This window comes from Nicotiana tabacum, chromosome 19 (genome assembly GCF_000715075.1).
Source record: "Nicotiana tabacum cultivar K326 chromosome 19, ASM71507v2, whole genome shotgun sequence".
NCBI classification, from domain to species: Eukaryota; Viridiplantae; Streptophyta; class Magnoliopsida; order Solanales; family Solanaceae; genus Nicotiana; species Nicotiana tabacum.
Window position 1 is genome coordinate 58,114,945 of NC_134098.1, and position 19,006 is coordinate 58,133,950.

Sequence of the window (19,006 nt, forward strand, 5' to 3'; positions counted from 1 at the left end):
AAACACATTGACTCTCTATAGAATCAGGCATTATTGCAGACCTACAATATATACTTTTTTCTTAAGATTCTTGTTTAACTTCTTCACTCGATCCAAGAACAATCTAAACATTTGAAGGCTCATCAATCATTCATCATTGTCAGAAAAAACATCCACATATCTCACCCTTTTTAGGATGATTCACATGTTCTTATTTACTTAAATGCTATTTATTGTTATTTAATATTATCCCGTCATTGAATACTGCTAGTGTTGTCAACATTTATTGCTACTTGGATAATATACATATTATCTTACTACAATATTAATATTGGCTAAGATTGACTCTATTTTATTAAATCAAATTGTCTAAGCCCAGATTTAAATTTTGGGTCAAACAAACATAACAGAAGAGTTCTACATATCACAAGAATTTAGTACAGCAACCATGAGAACACCAGATATCTCGAAATAAAATGCCAATTAAGAAAAAACAACTCACTTTCAATGAAAAGCGCGTCATTTCAACTGACATCAAAACACCAAATCCTCCTACGGACGATACTGGTAACAAACTAAAATTAAGCCTTGTTGCACCAAAAGTTACTAGAAGAAACAATCTACAAAATATACACAGACGAAAGAAGATAAAAGAAACACTACATCGTCAATTCCTAATGCAGCTTCAGCGGGTCCTCTACAGTTGAGCTGATGAAAATTTGAGAATAGGATAAGAGTTAGATGATTAACCTTGATGCCATTAATAAGACCATAGTAATATTGAAGGAGGTTAAAGACAGAAAAATAAGTATGTATCAATAAAAAAAAAAAGAGAAGACGATCCAGCATTAAATAATCTAACTACATACAGCAGACGAAAAGTGAAACCTATAAACAGGGTAACAATGAGAACAAAACTCAAACATCAAATACATAGATGTTACTTAATGTAAAGCAGAAGCTTCACTGAATTATAGTTAAACTTACTAGAGACTAATTTTTAGAAACAAATATCACTTTCAATCTTCTTTTGCATCTTTCTCAACAAACATATTCTTTGGGTACTTCATTGACACCAAACTTAGAATCATCTGAGTAGGGATGCACACTAGCCAAATAGGTGCACAAGCTAGTAAATTTTGACTTGAGTTTGAGTTAAGCCCAATGATTTAGATGGCGCAGCAAGATTACAACACCATCTAGTTAATCCTTGCATTGGTACTTGTTCCAATCCTAACCAGCTGTATTGACAGTCTCAAGTAACCATGAAAAAAGGAAGCAAATCACATTTGAAGTCATCGATTTTTTACTTGTGTTCCTTCCTTCTCCAAACTTCCCAGTTCTCGCTTGTTCTCCTACCCTACTACTACTGCAGCACCACAAATATTCATTTAAACCAACCTTATCACTATCTCATGCATGAATTTTGTCAAAATGACCAATGGCAAATCTAAAACTTCTGAACTCTTCTACTCTGACACTGTTCCACTATTTCCCCGGTATGAAATTTCAAATGGAAGGACGATCCTAAAATTACTTTGGACAAATATAAATTCTATACAAGTTGTGAGTGACAGCAGAGAAAAAGGACAAAGAGATAACTTATCAAAACCAAAAAGAATAAAGGGAAAAGGTGTAATGCAATTGAAAATTATTACCATGCAAATGACATAATATACACAGCAAGAAGCCAAGGGAATGCTCTTATCGTGCAATACATTGTGCAAAAAGGTGGTTACCTAATAAATGCAACCAAAAGAGTTAAAACGACGCAAAATACATACCTCAAAACAGCTACGCCTAGATATAAACATCCCAATCCAGTCTGTCGGTCAGATTATCTTAATCAATACTCATTCTTTCGCTGCCATGTAGGAAATATCTACAACTTTCAACCAAAAAAGAGCTACTAAAAAATATAGCACCGAATATGTTTACGTCCGTAATTACGTGGAGGAATATACACTTGGCTGTGTCAGTTGCTCAATTAAAGATCAAAATTAGCATGTTACATCTTCAAAAATCTACACAACGTACCTGCAATAGAAATTGAAATTCAGAGCTCAAGTTAAAACTTCAGGAATCAACAATCTGTTGGAACAACAGACTAGGCAACCCGAAACAGAATAACCATAACACTTAAAGACTAAAAGAGCAAGTACCACAATGACATGCCACGGTCAGAAAAGCACATATTGACAATAGCCTAAATGCTAGCAGTAATATTGACGACAAGTAAAATACATCTCTCAAAATCAACTTTGGTTTTGTTTGGTCACATCATAAAAGATGATGTCTTTTATCAAACTAACTTTTCAACATTGACATAGTATTTTCTTTCACTATCACTAATATAGTAGATAAGAAATGAATATAATAAACTAAGTATCTAATCAAACACCATGATATTAACTGAGACGGTTACAGCAAAACAAGAATTCTACCAGAAAACATCCAGCTCATTATTAAAAAGAAGAAATTATTTGATAGTGTCTATCAAATTGCTTCATTCTTAAATGTTTGGGAGTTGCTTCAAGCCGATTAGTACAAAGCAACTACTACTTTTTTTGAAGAAAGTACTAAGCAACTACTTCAATGCTAGGAAACAAGAGAAGGGGCTAAAAAGAGAGATCTGAACATTGTGACCCAAGCCATCATGTGGACCACTTGGAGGGAGAGAAACTAAAGAGCCTTTCATGTCGTAAAGAGATCCTTCTAACATATTCCAGTAAATATGCCATTTGAAGTATACAGATATTCCGACAACAACAGCAACAACATACCCAGTGAAATCCCACAAGTGGGTCTAGGGAGGGTAGTATGTACACAGACCGTACCCCTACCTTGTGAAGGTAGAGAGATTGTTTTCGACAAACCCTCAGCTCAAGGAAAGCATAAACCCAGGGTTCATGAGCATGTCGGGAAGGTAGATAATTGGATCACTGCAGAAAGGAACTCATCTTTGCAGAGCTCTATGTGGTATAAACTTTGTATATGGGTCGCTAACTTGTTAAATAGCTTAAAAATCAGGAAGCACAGATTCACCGGTTAAAAAATGGCCACGAAGATCCCCTAAAACAGGAAAAGGAGAAATAGAAAAAACTAAATCAACCATACATCATTGGCTTCTTAACAAATCCAAGTGTGACTTTTTAGGGAAGGGAACAGTGCGAAGCCAATAGAAAATGAACTTACATATGGAGCACCCTTCTATTAGCACCACAGGGACATCGCAAGAACTCATACTACCTCAGGGCTCAAAATCAGACAACCCACTAGTATCAACAAGACTCCAGTTCCTCGGTGGATTTTGGGGGCAACCGAGCTACATCTTGGAGAGATTTTGAATCAAGGGACAATATATGAGCACCCACAGAAACTTCTTTATGGTCATTAAGGTTACTTCTCATGATTTCATTGGAAGTTTCTTGACTTGCCAAAGGAGAGTTCAAGGAGGACAAATCTGAGGTAGATGTTTTATCACAAATATAGCCATTAGGAACGGGTAGATCTAAACAACCCATAACATTTTCTATCTGATGAGAGTCCTTGGAAGTAGCTTTTAACGAACCAGTGGAATCACATATCAAATCAGACGTATCATTCAAGAAGCCATCAGCTACATCAAGACTTGGTTCTACACGTAAAATAGCACCTTTATCATCCTGGTTGAGTTTGACTTCAGAGAAAGCATCAGCATTGGACCCTGAAACACAATTTTTACTTTACTAATTCCAGCTCTAGAGCAAATATCGAAGCTGATTTGTTAGTTCAATGTAATAAAGCATCATGAGAAGCAAAGAACTTGAAAAGATAGATAGCATAGATAAGAAAGTGTGTGTGTGTGTGTATATATATATCAGATACCTGTTGAAGTAACTTGGCCTTCACTAAACTGATCCTTCAATAGAGGCTTCTGTAACATATCCGTACCAGGGAACACCATCATACTCATATACTTCATCTCCTGTCTCTCTGATTTTTCAAGGGGTGTAAAACCAAAAACCTTTGTCCATGTCTCAATAAGTTCTGGTATAGCAGGTATAACCAGCTTCTCAACATCAAGAGAACAAAGAGCCTGACAAGAGTAAACAAGAAAGACTTCAGAGAGGTGCTGAAGAGCAATTACAACACTTACGACTCCAGAGGACTACAAAACACGTAGATTAATCAACTCCACATTTCCATACAAACAACATAGGATTCCATGCATGTAAGTTGATAACATTTGTAACATCTTGTGGTGTCACAAATGTAGCTGCTTCACCATTGTTCCTCTACCTAATGACACCAAATCTGTATTCTGTACTCCCGATTATATTTTTGGCCTTGTTGACTAAAAGGGAAACTTGAAATCTAGTTAGAAAGAGAAGACCAAGGGAGGAAGGAGACAGATAATGTTGGTATCATGTGCATGGTACCTTCACTAAGTTCTGGAGGATCTTACAGAATGACTCAACTTTCTAGGAATCGGTTCAAATGTAGAACTCAGACTCGTACACCGGTTAAACAAGCACTGCCAATGTTCAGAAGTTCAAATTTGTAAAATCAATCAGCTTGATAGAAAAAGGTTTTGCTGCAAAGACTCATCGAAAGCTCTTAAACAGTAAAATTAATATACTCCCTCCATCACAGAAAATAAAGGTGTGTTCAAAATGCAAGGGTCGAACATATCAAATTTTCAGAGTAAAGTTGATTTCTTGGGGTGGTATTAGGTTCAAACACGATTGAGGAGGTGAAGGGGTTACCCACAATGCTTAGGTGTGTAAGAGAGTTTAGGGACAAGGTTAGTGGTCAAATATGTTTTTTTCCTTAAGATTAATATATCTATGAATCTTGAAATCACAAACAACAAAATTCAAACATAAAATGAAATAAACCCAAATCTCACATTTTCTAAGAGACTCAGGGACAAAACATCTTAGCTTCCAAAGGTATGAGCCAATACTCGTAAACGTTATACAAGAACAAGGCCCTTCTTAAAATTCTTTTACCTTTCATCTATAGATATATTTACCACCAGTAACTCAATTATGTCAGTCTATTGAAAGAATGGTAGAAGATTATACTTGTAGAGTATATAAAACCATCAAAAAATACTTCGAGTAGAGAGCACTAGAATGCAACTTGTCCTTCCTTTTTCTTTTTCTTTATTGTGATAAGGAGAACTAGAATGCAACTTTAAAAACAAGAGCATCAAACTAGCTAATACATAATCATACCGTTTCAATTGCAGTGAGAAGCCGACGGCACATTCCTTGACGACGATGCATATATCGTGTTCCAATAAATGGCATCTCAACAACCTGGTTCCCATGAATCCTATTTATAGAGTAGAATCATTTTGAGTTGGTATTATCACAATCCTTGAATACAAAAGAGAAGCAAACTCAAATAATACTAGATACCACATCTGCAAATTTTTCTATCATCAATTAAGCACATGAAGAGATGGCCACATCATCAAATGCCAAATTGGAACATGTCAAAAGCATTAGGGCCGATAATCAAAAGTTAATCACCCTTATGGATGCAGCAGAGATATACAGAATCATGATCAGCACGAGTAACAAACAATCCAACAAAGACTAAGAAACTCAACTAATATTCACCTTATGGATGCAGCAGAGATAAGTTCATCACCCTTCTCCAGAATAACAGTATAGAACCCATGGTAGTTCATTCGCCTAAAGTTTGACCTGGTATCACAAGAGAAATCAAAGATAAGTTTCTTAATCACCAGTGTACACCAAAACTGGAATCATTTAGTGTACAGTAAGAAGCTGTAACATTAAAACAAAGACAACTTTTCAGAAGAACTACAGTACAAAAAGATGATATCAAAATTTGGAATTCATTGAAAAGGAAAAAGTAGCATTTTGAGTGAATGAAACTAAAAATAATCTCTGGTATTGATGTGTTTGGATGATTTGAGAAAACAAGAAAAATATAGAAGCTTTTAGCTTAAGCAGGACGACGACTAGTTGTTTTAAAGCCATCTGGACAAGAGGACTCAGTCATCTTTTTTTTTCTTTTGATAAGGTAAAAGTTTAAGAGGCTTCTGTAATCCAATAATCGGCAAACACTTCATATCTGGAACTAAATGAAAATAACAAACTCTATACGGAATTCTTTAAATGACATTACTCCAACATACAAAGCATGCATAGACAGCAATTATGCCTTCGCTTATAAAAAATCATCAGAACATTATGTCATCACAGCTTCAAAGATTCTCACCCACAGCTATAAACAACGCTCTGAATTATATTGATTTTACTTCGCTGGTCAACAATGGGCACAAAACACTCATCCATAATGGAGAAAGCAACAGCTAACTTGCAATTGCACTCAATTTCAACTGGATCATCACTCAAATTTATATCCCTGCCAAAATCATGATTTCGAAGAAGTGTCCAACAAAATCCTTCATCCATGTCATGCCTTACACCAAGAAGCATCTGCAGGCCCTCAAAAATCTGTTGAAGAACGTGTGAGATTATTTCACTGCATAGAAACTCATGTGTATGTGTATGAATAAATTGTACAGATATAGTTTAATATTAGGTCGGAGGAAGAAAGTTCTAGATAACATTCCAGCTTATGGCATGGTCTTGGATCAAGTGAGACCTCACCACTAGCTGTGAGATAAACATTATCTTAGTTGTAATGTACTCCACATAATAATTATACACCAGAGAATGGAGTTGATTTGGCAACTTCTCTCTTCTGTTTTCACCAGATTACATTATAGCATGTGACAGATAAATGGAACTGAAAAACCTCTTCACGGCTAATTAATAATAATGTGATCTTGAAGTTGCAGAAACTGCAATGTATTTAAGTGGACAAGTGCAATACCTTCTGGCATCCCTTTCCGCAAAATGTTAGATCTTTAGAATCAAAATCCAGAGCATCGTCACCAGGGACACAAGGCAAATGGACTGCAAAAGTCAAAGCCAATATGTTCATATATTTCATCCAATACATTCTACAAATTTAGGGCAAAATATAACTAGAAAAAAGGGATTTGGAAACATACATTTTCCCTCACACAAATGGCATGTCAACAACTCAGAGACCAGCATGTCGTCCTGAACATCATTCTCTGAGGATTTTCTGACAAATGTCCCACAGAATTTGCATGAACAATAAACACATCGCCAATCTCCAGAAGGCAACTTCTGCAACACATTCAAAGATAGTAAGACATACTTCTGCTCAACGATTTTAGGAGTTAGTCGGGAGAGTTTATGAAAGCACCAGAGTTGCAACGTGTCTAGACTGACTATTGCTTTACCCAGTTGTCAAATAGGTGGTCCAGAAACTTCTGTAACCTCATTCTGACAAACATCATCCACTACTTAATTATACCGCCTAATTGAGGCAATACTATTTTTTTTATAGACCCAGATTGTGGCTGCGGAACAAAAAGTAAAGCCATATATCGGCTATCAAAGTTACAACTATCTTCTAGAACAAACAAAAGAATATGCAATATATTCCCATGGGCAGACCTCAACCTCTCTACCTATCCAAGAGCCAAACAGTGGTCATGACTCATTTCCCACCTTGCTCCATTGGTGAATCAAACCTCCAACCTCATGGAGGAAGGTGTAGGGTCCTTGTCACCAAGCTATCTCTCTGTGACTTCTAACTGCTTACACTTTGACAGAAGTGTACAACAAGTAGCAAAAAGACAGATTTGCAATAACTTCTTGATGCCACAGGCTTTTGGCAGCTGGGATAATAAAGTCAAACTCTGAACCAACTTACTGGCTGCCAGATTTGTAGCTACTGTATCTGCCAGAATGGTGAATATTCTACCATAGGAAAGGTAACTTTTTTTATCGTTTGGTGTGGTGTGAAATGATTCCATTAAATGCCCATTACCAAATGGTTTTGACGAATAAACATACTTTTTGCTTTGGCATGTGTAAGGAATACATGATAAAGAATAATTTTGAAAAGAAAAAGATATCATGGATATATGATGTATTATATTCTAAAGAACTCGACAAGAGCACCTTTTTCCTCCAACCTTGAGGTTGTGGGATCGAGTCACCAGGGGAGCAAGATAGGGGAGTTCCTAGGAGGGGTAAAAAAAATGAAAAATAAAATACAAATTCCAAAGCACTCCAAAATAAAGAAATTTACAGGTTCACATAAAGTTTATTAGTCTCAGAAATAATGAAATTTAGACACAAAAAATTCAAACAATCTGTTTATGGTACTAGTAAATTCCAACTGCTTTATTTTCAATTGAAATTTGTCTGATTTTCCTGAATTTTTCAGCATTTTCAATAGTGCATTTGAGGTGCATTTAAACCTTGAAGTGAGGCACAATGTTGATTGGTGCTTCCTCTCTTCAACAGAAACCAGCCAACCAGATGATTTTCCAAGTTAGGTTAATTAATTAAGCCTGTGGATAACCTATCCGACAAAGTAAAGCTTGCAAATTTTGTCTTGAGATAGGGTGACACTAAATGATAAATATAGCCAGCAGAACTATATATTGATTGTTACGGAAATTCTATGGATGAATACATTAGTCAAAATTACAAATTTTAGTTCAAGAAAAGTAGTAAATTAATTTGTATCAAAATGGAAGTGGCAATTGAATTTTATTTTTTAAAAAGCATATTATCTTACAATACCTTGGTGAATAACAATGAAGTATAAAGGGCAACTCGTGCACAAAGCATCATGCGCTCATGCAGCATTAGTGGCGGCTTCCATAACTTGAACCCGTGACCTAGACAGTTTACCCTAATGCAAGCATTAGTGGCGGCTTCCATAACTTGAACCCGTGACCTAGACAGTTTACCCTAATGCAAGCATTAGTGGCGGCTTCCATAGCTTGAACCCGTGACCTATAGGTCACACGGAGACAACTTTACCGTTGCTCCAAGGCTCCCCTTCGAATAACAATGAAGCATATTATCTTAAAATTCATTGGTGAATAACAATGTGAATACACCATATCAGCAACACCATTGGCAATAACTCATGCACCTCAATAAGACTCAATAAGACTGAACAAAATGCACCTCAAAAGTCATTGTTTTTCCTCATACGAGTTTTGCCAACTGTCCCGCTAGGTGAGTCATACAGTTGCTGGTTAATTTTTGCAAAAACTCGCAAGACTCAACTCCAAATGAATAGATTAAACAGAATTCTTAGCCATGTATTCTGTATACAACAATACTTCAGGAGGGCACAATATAATCTCCATCATACAAATAAAACGAGCAGTCCTACTAGAGCTTTGGTATACTTCCATTAACAAGTTTTACACCATATCCCACCTAAGTAAAAAACATGCTAATGTTATGCCAAAATGCAAAGCTCTACATTTTGGGCAAAAATGAGCAGGCAATAAGGGGATTTTGCTATGCATATTGATTAGAAGGCGCTAGAAGGTTTTCTATTTCCTTTTAAACCTAATCGAACCTTGAAGTGGAATGGCACAACCTAGACAAAATCTCAACTAGAAAACCAATTAGTAGAGTGATCCTAAATATATGACTTAAAACTTAAAAGTCTCTAAAAGTATTTAAGAAGAAAAAAAGCACTATACTTGACTCTTTTCAGACTAACAGACGTGACAAGAGAATTTATCAGATTCTTTCAACATAGATTGAAGTAAACTAAGCCAATGCAAAAGGGAAAAAAGCACGGGAATAAAAAGGTGGAAGAAGACGGGTCTTACTTGAATATCTAAGCAGCTTTGGTGGAAAGTTGAGGGGCAACTATCACAACATATCAAGTCACCCCCATCACCACAAATGTTGCATGTATCATCGTTTGGGTCATCACCAACAATATTCACAGAATGAAAACCAATACGGTCAATTTCATTCTGTTTATTCCATGAGTCCACCAGACATTGCAAAAGAGACTGTCCTGACTGCAGAAACACATTCTGAAATGGCCGACCCAGCTCGCTTCCAGCATGGGATTCAAAATCAGCAAGCTTAAGTGTCTCACCACAACAGCCACAACAAATTCCATCTCCTGTGATCTTTCCTTCTTGCTTCACTTTTTCCCTTCCACCATAAATGTAGTGCACCTGCGCATTAGATTGAATAACCCCTAAATCAATCATCCACGCTAAAAGAGTTCGCTTCCCATCATACAGTATAAACTCATCACCATCTGAATCGACCCTCTAATGTGAAATTCCGTGCCAATAGAGCACAGGGCTTTCTGCGTTTTCCATCTTCTGTATTTGCTCCCAACTTTTTCCTCCTTACTGCCACACTTAAGCTGTTTCCTGTTTTAGTTCTAACACTTAAGTTGCCTTTGGCAGATTGCTTCTTTTTGGTCATTTTCTTGCTTGTTTTACATCCAACATCCTTTTGCTTCTTCTTTCCCTTGTTCTCTTTTTCTTTCCTACCTCTGAATAGTGTGCTGAATACATCCTCCGGTATAGGAGTAAATGCAGACCTGGTCTTATCATCAGCAGCTCCAGCTTCAACTCTCTCTTTGAGCCTCTTGTATGCCAAAGTGACTGACCAATGTTGCCTTCCTTCCGGATCATACCAGATTGCATCCTTATAATCTTTCGTTAACCTGGGCCTGTACTCAACAGTCCAACCTGACTTCATAAGCATATCGATTATCTGCTCTCTAACTGCCTGCTTTTGTTCCCTAACACCAAATTCCTTCACCTCAGTCTTGCTTCCTTTCAATTTACTCTGCTTATCATGATATGGATCACTGCTGAGCCTTTTGTTTCCATCATTTCCAGGACCCTCGTTATTAACTTCAGCATTTGCTTGTTCAGTGCCTTCCTCATACCCAAGAGCCTCTTCGACGTCATTTGTCTGATTCACCTTGAGATGCTTTGAGCCCTTAACAAGACCATCGGCCTTTTCATCGTTCATGCTTCTCTTGGGACCCCTCAATTTGTCTTTTTGGCTACTGGTCAGACTGGTCCCTTGCATCTTTGGAGGTCTTCCACGACGGCCCTTCGGCTTTTGCTTTCCCCTCTCTATCAGTCTTGCATTACCATCATTCCTTGCCTTGAGTATTTTCTTGTCAGACGGATCAATGTTGTTCTCTGTTTTTGAACTGGACACACCTGCATCCTTTACTCCAAAAACATGCTTCTTACCATCAATAACTGCTACCGTACCTGACCTCAAGACCCTTTTAAACTGACCCATAGAAAGCACTGTGTTCACCTTCTGTCTTTTGACTTGATCATCAGCAGGACGCTCAACATCCTCCGCATCCTTTCTTTTCCTCCCTCTACCTCTCTTGCGTACCTTAATCTTGGATCCATCACTACTGGCATCAACTTGTTCACCGGCAGTGACATCGTTATCGTGACATTCAGAAGCCTCAGCTGCAGTTCTTTTCCTTCCTCTGCCTCTCTTGCCAGGCTTCTTCTCGCTTTTATCATTGCTTTTATCAACTTGCACTTGGCTAATGTCATCAATGCTATTCTCCGAAATCTTTGTTATTTCTCCACTTTCAAAACCCACAAAATCATGAATACCCTGCTCAATTTGTCTTCCAGGTGAAGAAACACCTGACTCTCCCTTAAGAGATACCAAGCCATTACAAATCAGTCCTCTTTCAAGGAAATCACCATCATGAGAAACATCATCCTTTCTTGAATCCTTAACCTCCTTCTTTTTCCTCCCCCTCCGCCCTCTGCCCTTACTGGCATCAACCTTGCCATGCGGCTCATCATTACCATCACAAACTACATTAATTTTAATTACTTCGCCATTTTCAACAGCAGTTCCCTCCTCACATTTTCTTTCTTCCGAAGGCCTCAACGCGCCCGACATCAAAGATAAACCCTTATTTTCAAGCTCCACCTGACAGGAAGTTTTATCCTCCGTTGAATCCTTCACCTTCTTTTTTCTCCCTCGCCGCCTCCCAACAACAATGTCCACTCGATTCTTCTCCGGAAGCTTCACTTGCATCAGCGGGTCTTCCTCCCCGACTTCACCAACAATTCCCTCAGCCTTCTCAGAGTCAACATCAGCAATGACACATTTAGGGACATCACACTCATCATCATTTTCACAAACTTCTGTGATAGACTCATTTAAATCAAGATCTTGCTTAGAAACTGAGTCAGTCAAAGTCAAAGCAGGCTCCGTTTGCTCAAACGGATCCCTATTCAAATCCAACTCATGTTTCATTGTACTACACATGGAACTTCCTTTCAACCCCTCTTCCATCTTGAATTTTTTTTTTTTTTTTTTTGTGGTTGCTAAAATTAGGTTTTACTTACAAAACCCATGAAATCAATAACTAAAACAAACCCTACAATTAAAACCAGAAATTAGAAAAAAGTAATACTAACAAATACCAAATGATTTAAAAATGCAAAAGAAATTAAGTCTTACCAAGAAAGTTTAGTTTTATGAAATCTGTGGACCAGTAACATCACACAGGACAAGTATTACTGTACTTCCATTTTGAGAGTTAAAATCAGCTGAGAATATAGTGTGTGATTAGGGCGATTTGGGTTTTTACTGAGAGGAGTCGGGTTGGGGATTTAGGAGTTGGAGGGTTGTATTTACTTTTTCGGACCTTTTTGTTTTTCGTTTCCGAGGTAAGGACGAGGAGGAGGACCAATTGTAATTTTGGAGGGAGATTCATTTATTTTGGATTTATTTTCCATTTTCCCTCCATTGCGTGTTTCCCAAAAATTGAAGATCCTTTTGTGATGCCAATGAAGCTTAGGCTTAAACGAATGGTAGTTTAAGGGGTCGTTTGGTAGGGCGTATAAGAAAAGATGTATAAATAATGTTAAGATTAGTAAAGTTGAGATTATTTATTTGGTTTGGTGTATTAAGGTTTTGAAATGATAATTCTATCTTTATATATATTTATTCATGTACTAAAAATCATGGTATTGCTAATGTTATGATTTGCTAAGTATAAATGTGTATAACTAATACTACATAGGTTGAAAAATGCTATTAAACAATAAATTAATAATATCAAAGCTATATATATATATATATATATATATATATATATATATATATAATTTTACCTAATACATCCTACCAAACGATCCCTAGTGTAAGCGGAGTCTTGGAAATATGGTTTACCTTCAACTTGACTTGTCATTTATATACATATACATTATTTAATTTAAGTTAAAAACTGAATGGAAGTTGAAACTGAGAAACAATATTCGAATTAGTTGTGTTTGGATATTAATTTTACTTCGGGAAAAAAGTAAGGATTTATGTAAGAAAAAAATTATTTTCCTTAAAATACATTTCAAACAAGTTTTATATACGGTTTATTTTATTCCCAAAAGAATAGATGTCCAAATTCTTATTAAAACTTTAATTAGAACACAAGCGATATTCTTAGTAATTGTGTACTGTACTAGTAGTATTATGCTTAATTTAGATTTTCTATATGGTGTATTCTTTATTAGTCGTAATGAATTGCCTCTGATATGCACGCTTTACTAATAAGAATAAGAGGGAAATTTTTTGAATGTTTTCAATAGTTGTTTTTTAATTTATAAAGAGGCAAAAGGAATGTGCGGCAAAATGTTGACTTCGTAGTGTTATCACAAAATATAGAAGATAGTTGGAGGTTTAAATATAAAAAAAAACTCTTATAAGTCGATCATGTGCTACTTTTTACGAATTTAAAAATTATAATTTTGTGGGATAAATATTGCTATCTCGAGAGATACAATAAATGTAAATGCTTAATTTAAATTGAAGGAACGAATCGGAAGCCAGTGGAGGGGTCAAACCGTAGTTGCTAGCTCCTGAGCTAATTATTGACTTTGTGACAAAATAATCTTTGCCGTCCCAATAGTTCCAATTCTCAAAGTTTTCTGATAGTGAAAGTTATCCTATATTCATACGTTAGTTTTCTTACATCTTCTTTGCCACAAAAAAAGAAACTAGTACATGTTTCTCCTGACTTTTTACTAGTATACTATATTTTGATACATTTCCTCAAAATCAGCTCTCGCACATTCAGATGTTTTCCTTCTGAGCATTTGTTTTCAACAAATGACTACAACACATCAGGAAAATATGTGTTTTTTCCATGTCTATTTTGACTCTTCCTAGTAAAATAGGAGGAAGTGCTTCGTGTTAATTTGCTAGATGACAACCCACGAAGATATGAAGTTTCTTTTGAACAATCACCAGCTGCAAAGCACCTCTACGTATATTGCTGTACATTTTTGCATACGACACCCTCAAGTGCAGTGGCGAAGCCTTTAAAGGTGTTCAAATTTTAAAAAAGTGAAAAAAAAATTACGACAAAGTGTGTTCAATATGTGTTATATACCTCTAAAACGTAATATTTTACCTACGTACACAATGCAATTTTTCGACGAAGGGTGGTCAGATAACCACGTGGTTTCGCCACTGCTCAGGTGCCTAGTTAATGCTACTATTGATGTGTTTTAAGGAATCTTGGTTGGAAACTAGATTCATACAGCGGACTAAAATAGCGTTAAATGTGAAGTTCGGAATACCTATATATCTAATCAAATAATCAACTCATTTCTTTTTCCCCGCATCCATTTTTCAGAACGATAACCATAAAGATGCAAACAGAAATAAATTGAAAATTCCACTTCATAATTTCCAAGCCCGTTGGCCATAACCTAGAACTAGCTTACATAAACATGATTATTAAGATGATTGATATTTTTGTTCAAGGACTCGACATATATTATAGAGGCAGTTTGGACATTGGACCCTTGCACAACTTCAGAAAATTATTTATGTATTCATTCACTAATATCTACGGTTGAAACAAAGACAAAACTTTCACTAATATTAAGGTTCTATGCACGTAAACCTGAGTACTATAGATGAATTACTGAAGCCAAATTTCACATTGTACAATTAGAGTAAAACTTATGTATAATGCGAGAACTCGCTCATTTTGATCCTTTTATTGTTGGGCAAGCAAAGTCGAAACACCATCTTATCCCCACGAAAAACTGAACTTATAACATAGTTATGAGGACATTGGCAATCCCATTGAAAACTTAGGCTTAAACCTCCAAGTTAATGTCATCTGGAAGATATTTAAGTATATTCATGTACTCTGTACGAATATTTTAGGACAATAGTAGTATTTTGGTAACGATGGAAGAGAAGAATATTTTAAACATCCACTCAATTTTGATGATCTAGTACTTGAACATGCAAAATATATTGGAGTAACCCAAGCAAAATTGAAAAGAGCCTATAAAAAGGTCCCCACATAAACACAAATGATAAGGCATGTCTAGGCAAAACATTTTTCCCGCTTTGTCTACAATTAGTAATAGATCACTTCTTCTTAGCGTCTCCAGCCTTGGTCTGCAGGTTTCATGGAACAATACAGTTAGCATGAGAAGAATGAAAACATGAACCAAAAACCAAAACAACAGAGCAATTATCTCCTGGTCATAGCAGCAGACCATAAGAGAGAACAATCTTTACCTTCTTGACACCACGAACTTTCTTGGCTCTGTTCTTGCGCTCCTTCATTTGCTTCCTGGACTTCTCCACCTTGGTGTCTAATCCATTCTGCGAAAGATGTTCAATGGTGAAAATGATTAGCAGTGGTAATAGACTAATCCAATCATGAAGAAGCTTCAAAATATAGTACTCAATATTTCAAAATGATCCTGGATTGTGATAGTACTTCGTCACATAGAAGGGCATATTTATCACTTGAGGAGAACTTAAGATGAGTAATGTTAACTTTAACAAACCCTTCATTAACTTGTTGGCTACTTTGCCGGAGGAATAGTTTCTCAAAAGAATATAAAAAGTGAAAGAATTTCTCCTGTCTTCATGAAAGGTTCAAATACAACTAACAATTTCATGAAAATGCTGAAAGCAGCTCAACACGATGTTTTTGTGGGGATAAATTTAACTCGACAAGCTACACTTTCAATAAAGCAACACTTTCAAATGCAAATTGGAACCAAAAACTACTGAATAAAGAAGATAGGGTTAGAGTTAGAGTTAGAGGAAAGAGAAAAAAATAACTCAAAGCACGTGATTATAGTCCGAATAGCTTTATACTACATTGCTCAAACAAATGCAATCCTACAGGCTGCAATTGGTTTTGGATAGCAGATGAGCAAAAGTTACAACAATAGACATCTCATGAATAAATTTATGGTGAAAATATAAGACTCTGACAAAATATAAGACGATAAACTTCTGCAAAGTTAGAAACTGTACGTGCCTATTTCAAATGGTGATTCTATAACATCATCCACAATTATTAGGATAGGGTAAGGCATACACGAGAACAAAATTATCTGACAAAAATACTAAGACTCTTGAATGGGCATACAGCATGTAATGAACCTTGACTACCACATTCTATTCTCCCAGCTTCACCAGTTGCAACACTTACGGTTCTGTGTGAACAAGCAACCGTATGCAATCTACTAAACTAGATTATAATTGGACACACCTAAAACCTTATGGAAAACAAACATAAAGTCTATGAAACACAAACAATGTTTCCCTTAGAGTTTTTTTAAATCTTAAAATCTATGTTCATGAGTTGAAAACAATAGAGTATGTGCTTATTCTAGAGCTTACATTCACTAAACAAGACAATCCTGCTCATATATTACAAGGAAAAAAGAAAAACAATGCACAGGTTTTGGAAGCACATAAACTAGCACGCATGTATAAATAATATGATGCTTACCCTGATCAACCTGTACTTGGGCTCATACTTCTTTGCGTTTTCAACAGAGTCATAGATCAAACCAAATCCAGTAGATTTGCCTCCTCCAAAGTGGGTCCTGAACTTGAACACGAAGATGGCATTTGGGTCTTTCACTTCATACATCCTTGCCAATTTCTCTTTCAACTCAGCCTACAATATCAGATGAACAATGAAAAGCCACAAAATCACAAGTAAATAAGGGATAACCCAAAATATTAACAGGTTAAAAATTGAGCATATTCAGATAAGAGTCAAAGTAATGAAAAAATGACTTTTAACCGTGAAGCTATTAGACATAAGTTATCATGTACGGTGTATTACAAAATAACCAAAAGCAAAGCAATAGTGCCGAGATGCGAGGGAAAACTTTTCTTCAACATTTCTTAAGAAACACCACCTAAGGTTCAGGACAAAATCATAAATAAGCTCGTTAGGTATTTCACTTGGCAAGAAATTGACATATGTGATCAACTCGGTCTCAATCCCAACCCAGTGGCTCAATTGAATCCCAATATTGCAAAATCAATTTTTTCATATTTACAAATACTTTTTAATCCCCTTGACTAAAAGGGAAGTTTCCATAATAGCGGCAAAGGCAGTTAAGGTTGGTTTTTATTAATGTCCCTAACTAGTTGAGGTAAGCTATATGAATCCCTATATTCATTTTGCTTTATTCCAGCACACGAATGAACATTAAAAGAAAGATAACCAAAGCCCATCATGTTAGCTAAAGAGTTATTGGATCTCTCCCTCCTAAAACGTGAAAATCTCCAAAGCATGTAATAAATAAGCACATAAGGAAATTTATTAGTGAAAATAGAACAGCCGAAAATAGTTCTAACCTTGGAAACATTGGCTCTTCCAGGATGCAAGACATCAATAATCTGTAAAAATCGTGACACCCATTTGAGTTTTTAAATAGATCAAAGGATCTTTACAAAGACAAGCTTTGTTTCAATGCGAAAAAGGTCAACATTTTTAAGAACGTACGAATTGTTTCCTTGCAAGAAGCCTATTGGTCATGAACTTCCTAGTTCTAATAGTCACTGCCTTGTCCGCCATTTTTTCCCTGTAAGCAATGAATGAATCTTTTAATATAGTCTACTATATACACATTTACTAACTGAAGTATAGCAAAATAAACAGTGTTGAGAATAATACTTTTGTTTCTCGGGTTGCTGCACCGGCGACTCTATCTCTCTCTCTCAAGCTCTGTGCTGCGCCTCCGTTCTAAGTTCTGTGTTAATATTGCTCGCTGGGTTTTAGGGTTTTCTTAAAAGGCCTCGCTAATTCTTGGGTGCCTTTTGGGCCATGGGCCTTGGCTTCGGGCTGGACCTCTTTTCCAACAATACAATATTGGATGAATTTTCAGAAATCATTATTGTTTAGTGGCTAATAACTTCATATAGCTATCGTATATATAATTACTTTTTATAACTACTATTTAGTTGTTACGCGACTGTATTCGCGCTGTTGTATTCATGAATACATTAGCAGAATTTGCCTAAAAAATTGGGGAGTCCAATTGTGCGACTGTATTCGCGCTACATTCATGAATACAGTAGCGGAATTCGCCTAAAAAATAGGAGAGTCCATTTGTTTAATAACGAAAAGAGAATCAATTAGCATATATCGCTCCTAATTCAACTCAATAAAATTAATTCTACATAAAATTCGTTGTTGCGCGACTGTATTCGATGTATTTGCGCTATTGTATTTATGAATACAGTAATAGGGGAGTTCAGTTGTGCGACTGTATTCGTTGTATTCGTGCTACTGTATTCATGAATATAGTTGTAAAATTCGCCTAAACAATAGGTAAGTCCAATTGTTTAATAACAGAAAGAGGATCGATTAGCGTGTATCACTCTTAATTTAACTCAACAAAATCAATTCTACATAAATTTCGATGTTATTGTGTTGTATTTCATATATGCGCGCGACTGTATAAATACAGTGAGGTAATCAAAAAATAAGATGTATATCATTCTATTCAATTCGACTATATACATTATATTCAATTCACAAATATTTAATATTTATTATTATACATTATATTCAATTCACCGTATTCAATTCGACTGTATTCAAATAATAAAAAAATTATAAAACACAGTGATATTCAATTATAATAAAAAAAAATACAGACCTTCATAATACATAAATACATGCGAAAAATAATATATTTATACAAAAAATATAATGTATTTGAGTGTATTTGTACAAAATATAATGTATTTATGTCACTGTATGTGACTAAAATAGCAAAGAATAGAAGAAAGTTTGTGGGAGATGGCTTTTCTTGCCAAGCAAAATACTA

The 19,006-nt window shown here is 35.8% G+C and overlaps 2 protein-coding genes across 4 annotated transcripts; both read right to left on the reverse strand.

Annotated features, from left to right (window-relative positions):
• Nucleotides 1-453: 453 nt before the first annotated feature.
• On the reverse strand, nucleotides 454-12,556 carry LOC107822865 (increased DNA methylation 1). 3 transcript variants are annotated; one of them, XM_075237783.1, is made up of 12 exons: nucleotides 12,351-12,556; nucleotides 9,692-12,267; nucleotides 7,022-7,163; nucleotides 6,841-6,923; nucleotides 6,220-6,458; nucleotides 5,592-5,678; nucleotides 5,202-5,301; nucleotides 3,847-4,057; nucleotides 3,551-3,685; nucleotides 3,175-3,442; nucleotides 1,764-2,016; nucleotides 454-687 (listed from the first exon to the last, which is right to left on the reverse strand). In XM_075237783.1, exons 2-10 carry the CDS (start codon nucleotides 10,085-10,087, stop codon nucleotides 3,261-3,263), a joined length of 1,575 nt encoding a protein of 524 aa, XP_075093884.1. In that variant the 5' UTR covers nucleotides 10,088-12,267; nucleotides 12,351-12,556; the 3' UTR covers nucleotides 454-687; nucleotides 1,764-2,016; nucleotides 3,175-3,260. The 3 variants fall into 3 exon arrangements, with proteins under 3 accessions (XP_075093884.1, XP_075093883.1, XP_075093882.1); XM_075237782.1 differs by having other exon boundaries at nucleotides 3,175-3,685; XM_075237781.1 differs by lacking the exons at nucleotides 454-687; nucleotides 1,764-2,016; nucleotides 3,175-3,442; ... (5 more) ...; nucleotides 6,841-6,923; nucleotides 7,022-7,163 and having other exon boundaries at nucleotides 10,005-12,267.
• Nucleotides 12,557-15,062: 2,506 nt separating this feature from the next.
• On the reverse strand, nucleotides 15,063-17,982 carry LOC107791538 (small ribosomal subunit protein eS24z). Its single transcript, XM_016613626.2, has 6 exons — nucleotides 17,848-17,982; nucleotides 17,677-17,755; nucleotides 17,529-17,570; nucleotides 16,666-16,836; nucleotides 15,432-15,518; nucleotides 15,063-15,308 (listed from the first exon to the last, which is right to left on the reverse strand). The coding sequence occupies exons 2-6, from the start codon at nucleotides 17,746-17,748 to the stop codon at nucleotides 15,279-15,281; spliced, it is 402 nt and encodes a 133-aa protein (XP_016469112.1). The 5' UTR covers nucleotides 17,749-17,755; nucleotides 17,848-17,982; the 3' UTR covers nucleotides 15,063-15,278.
• Nucleotides 17,983-19,006: the final 1,024 nt, after the last annotated feature.

Excerpts from the sequence above, each read along its gene's own strand:
- LOC107822865 (XM_075237781.1), bottom strand. The coding sequence starts at position 12,182 with ATGGAAGAGGGGTTGAAAGGAAGTTCCATGTGTAGTACAATGAAACAT.
- LOC107791538 (XM_016613626.2), bottom strand. The coding sequence starts at position 17,748 with ATGGCGGACAAGGCAGTGACTATTAGAACTAGGAAGTTCATGACCAAT. Across the intron at positions 17,571-17,676 it reads TTCTTGCAAGGAAACAATTC|ATTATTGATGTCTTGCATCC; the intron begins GTACGTTCTTAA and ends CGATTTTTACAG. Across the intron at positions 15,309-15,431 it reads AAGTTCGTGGTGTCAAGAAG|ACCAAGGCTGGAGACGCTAA; the intron begins GTAAAGATTGTT and ends TGAAACCTGCAG.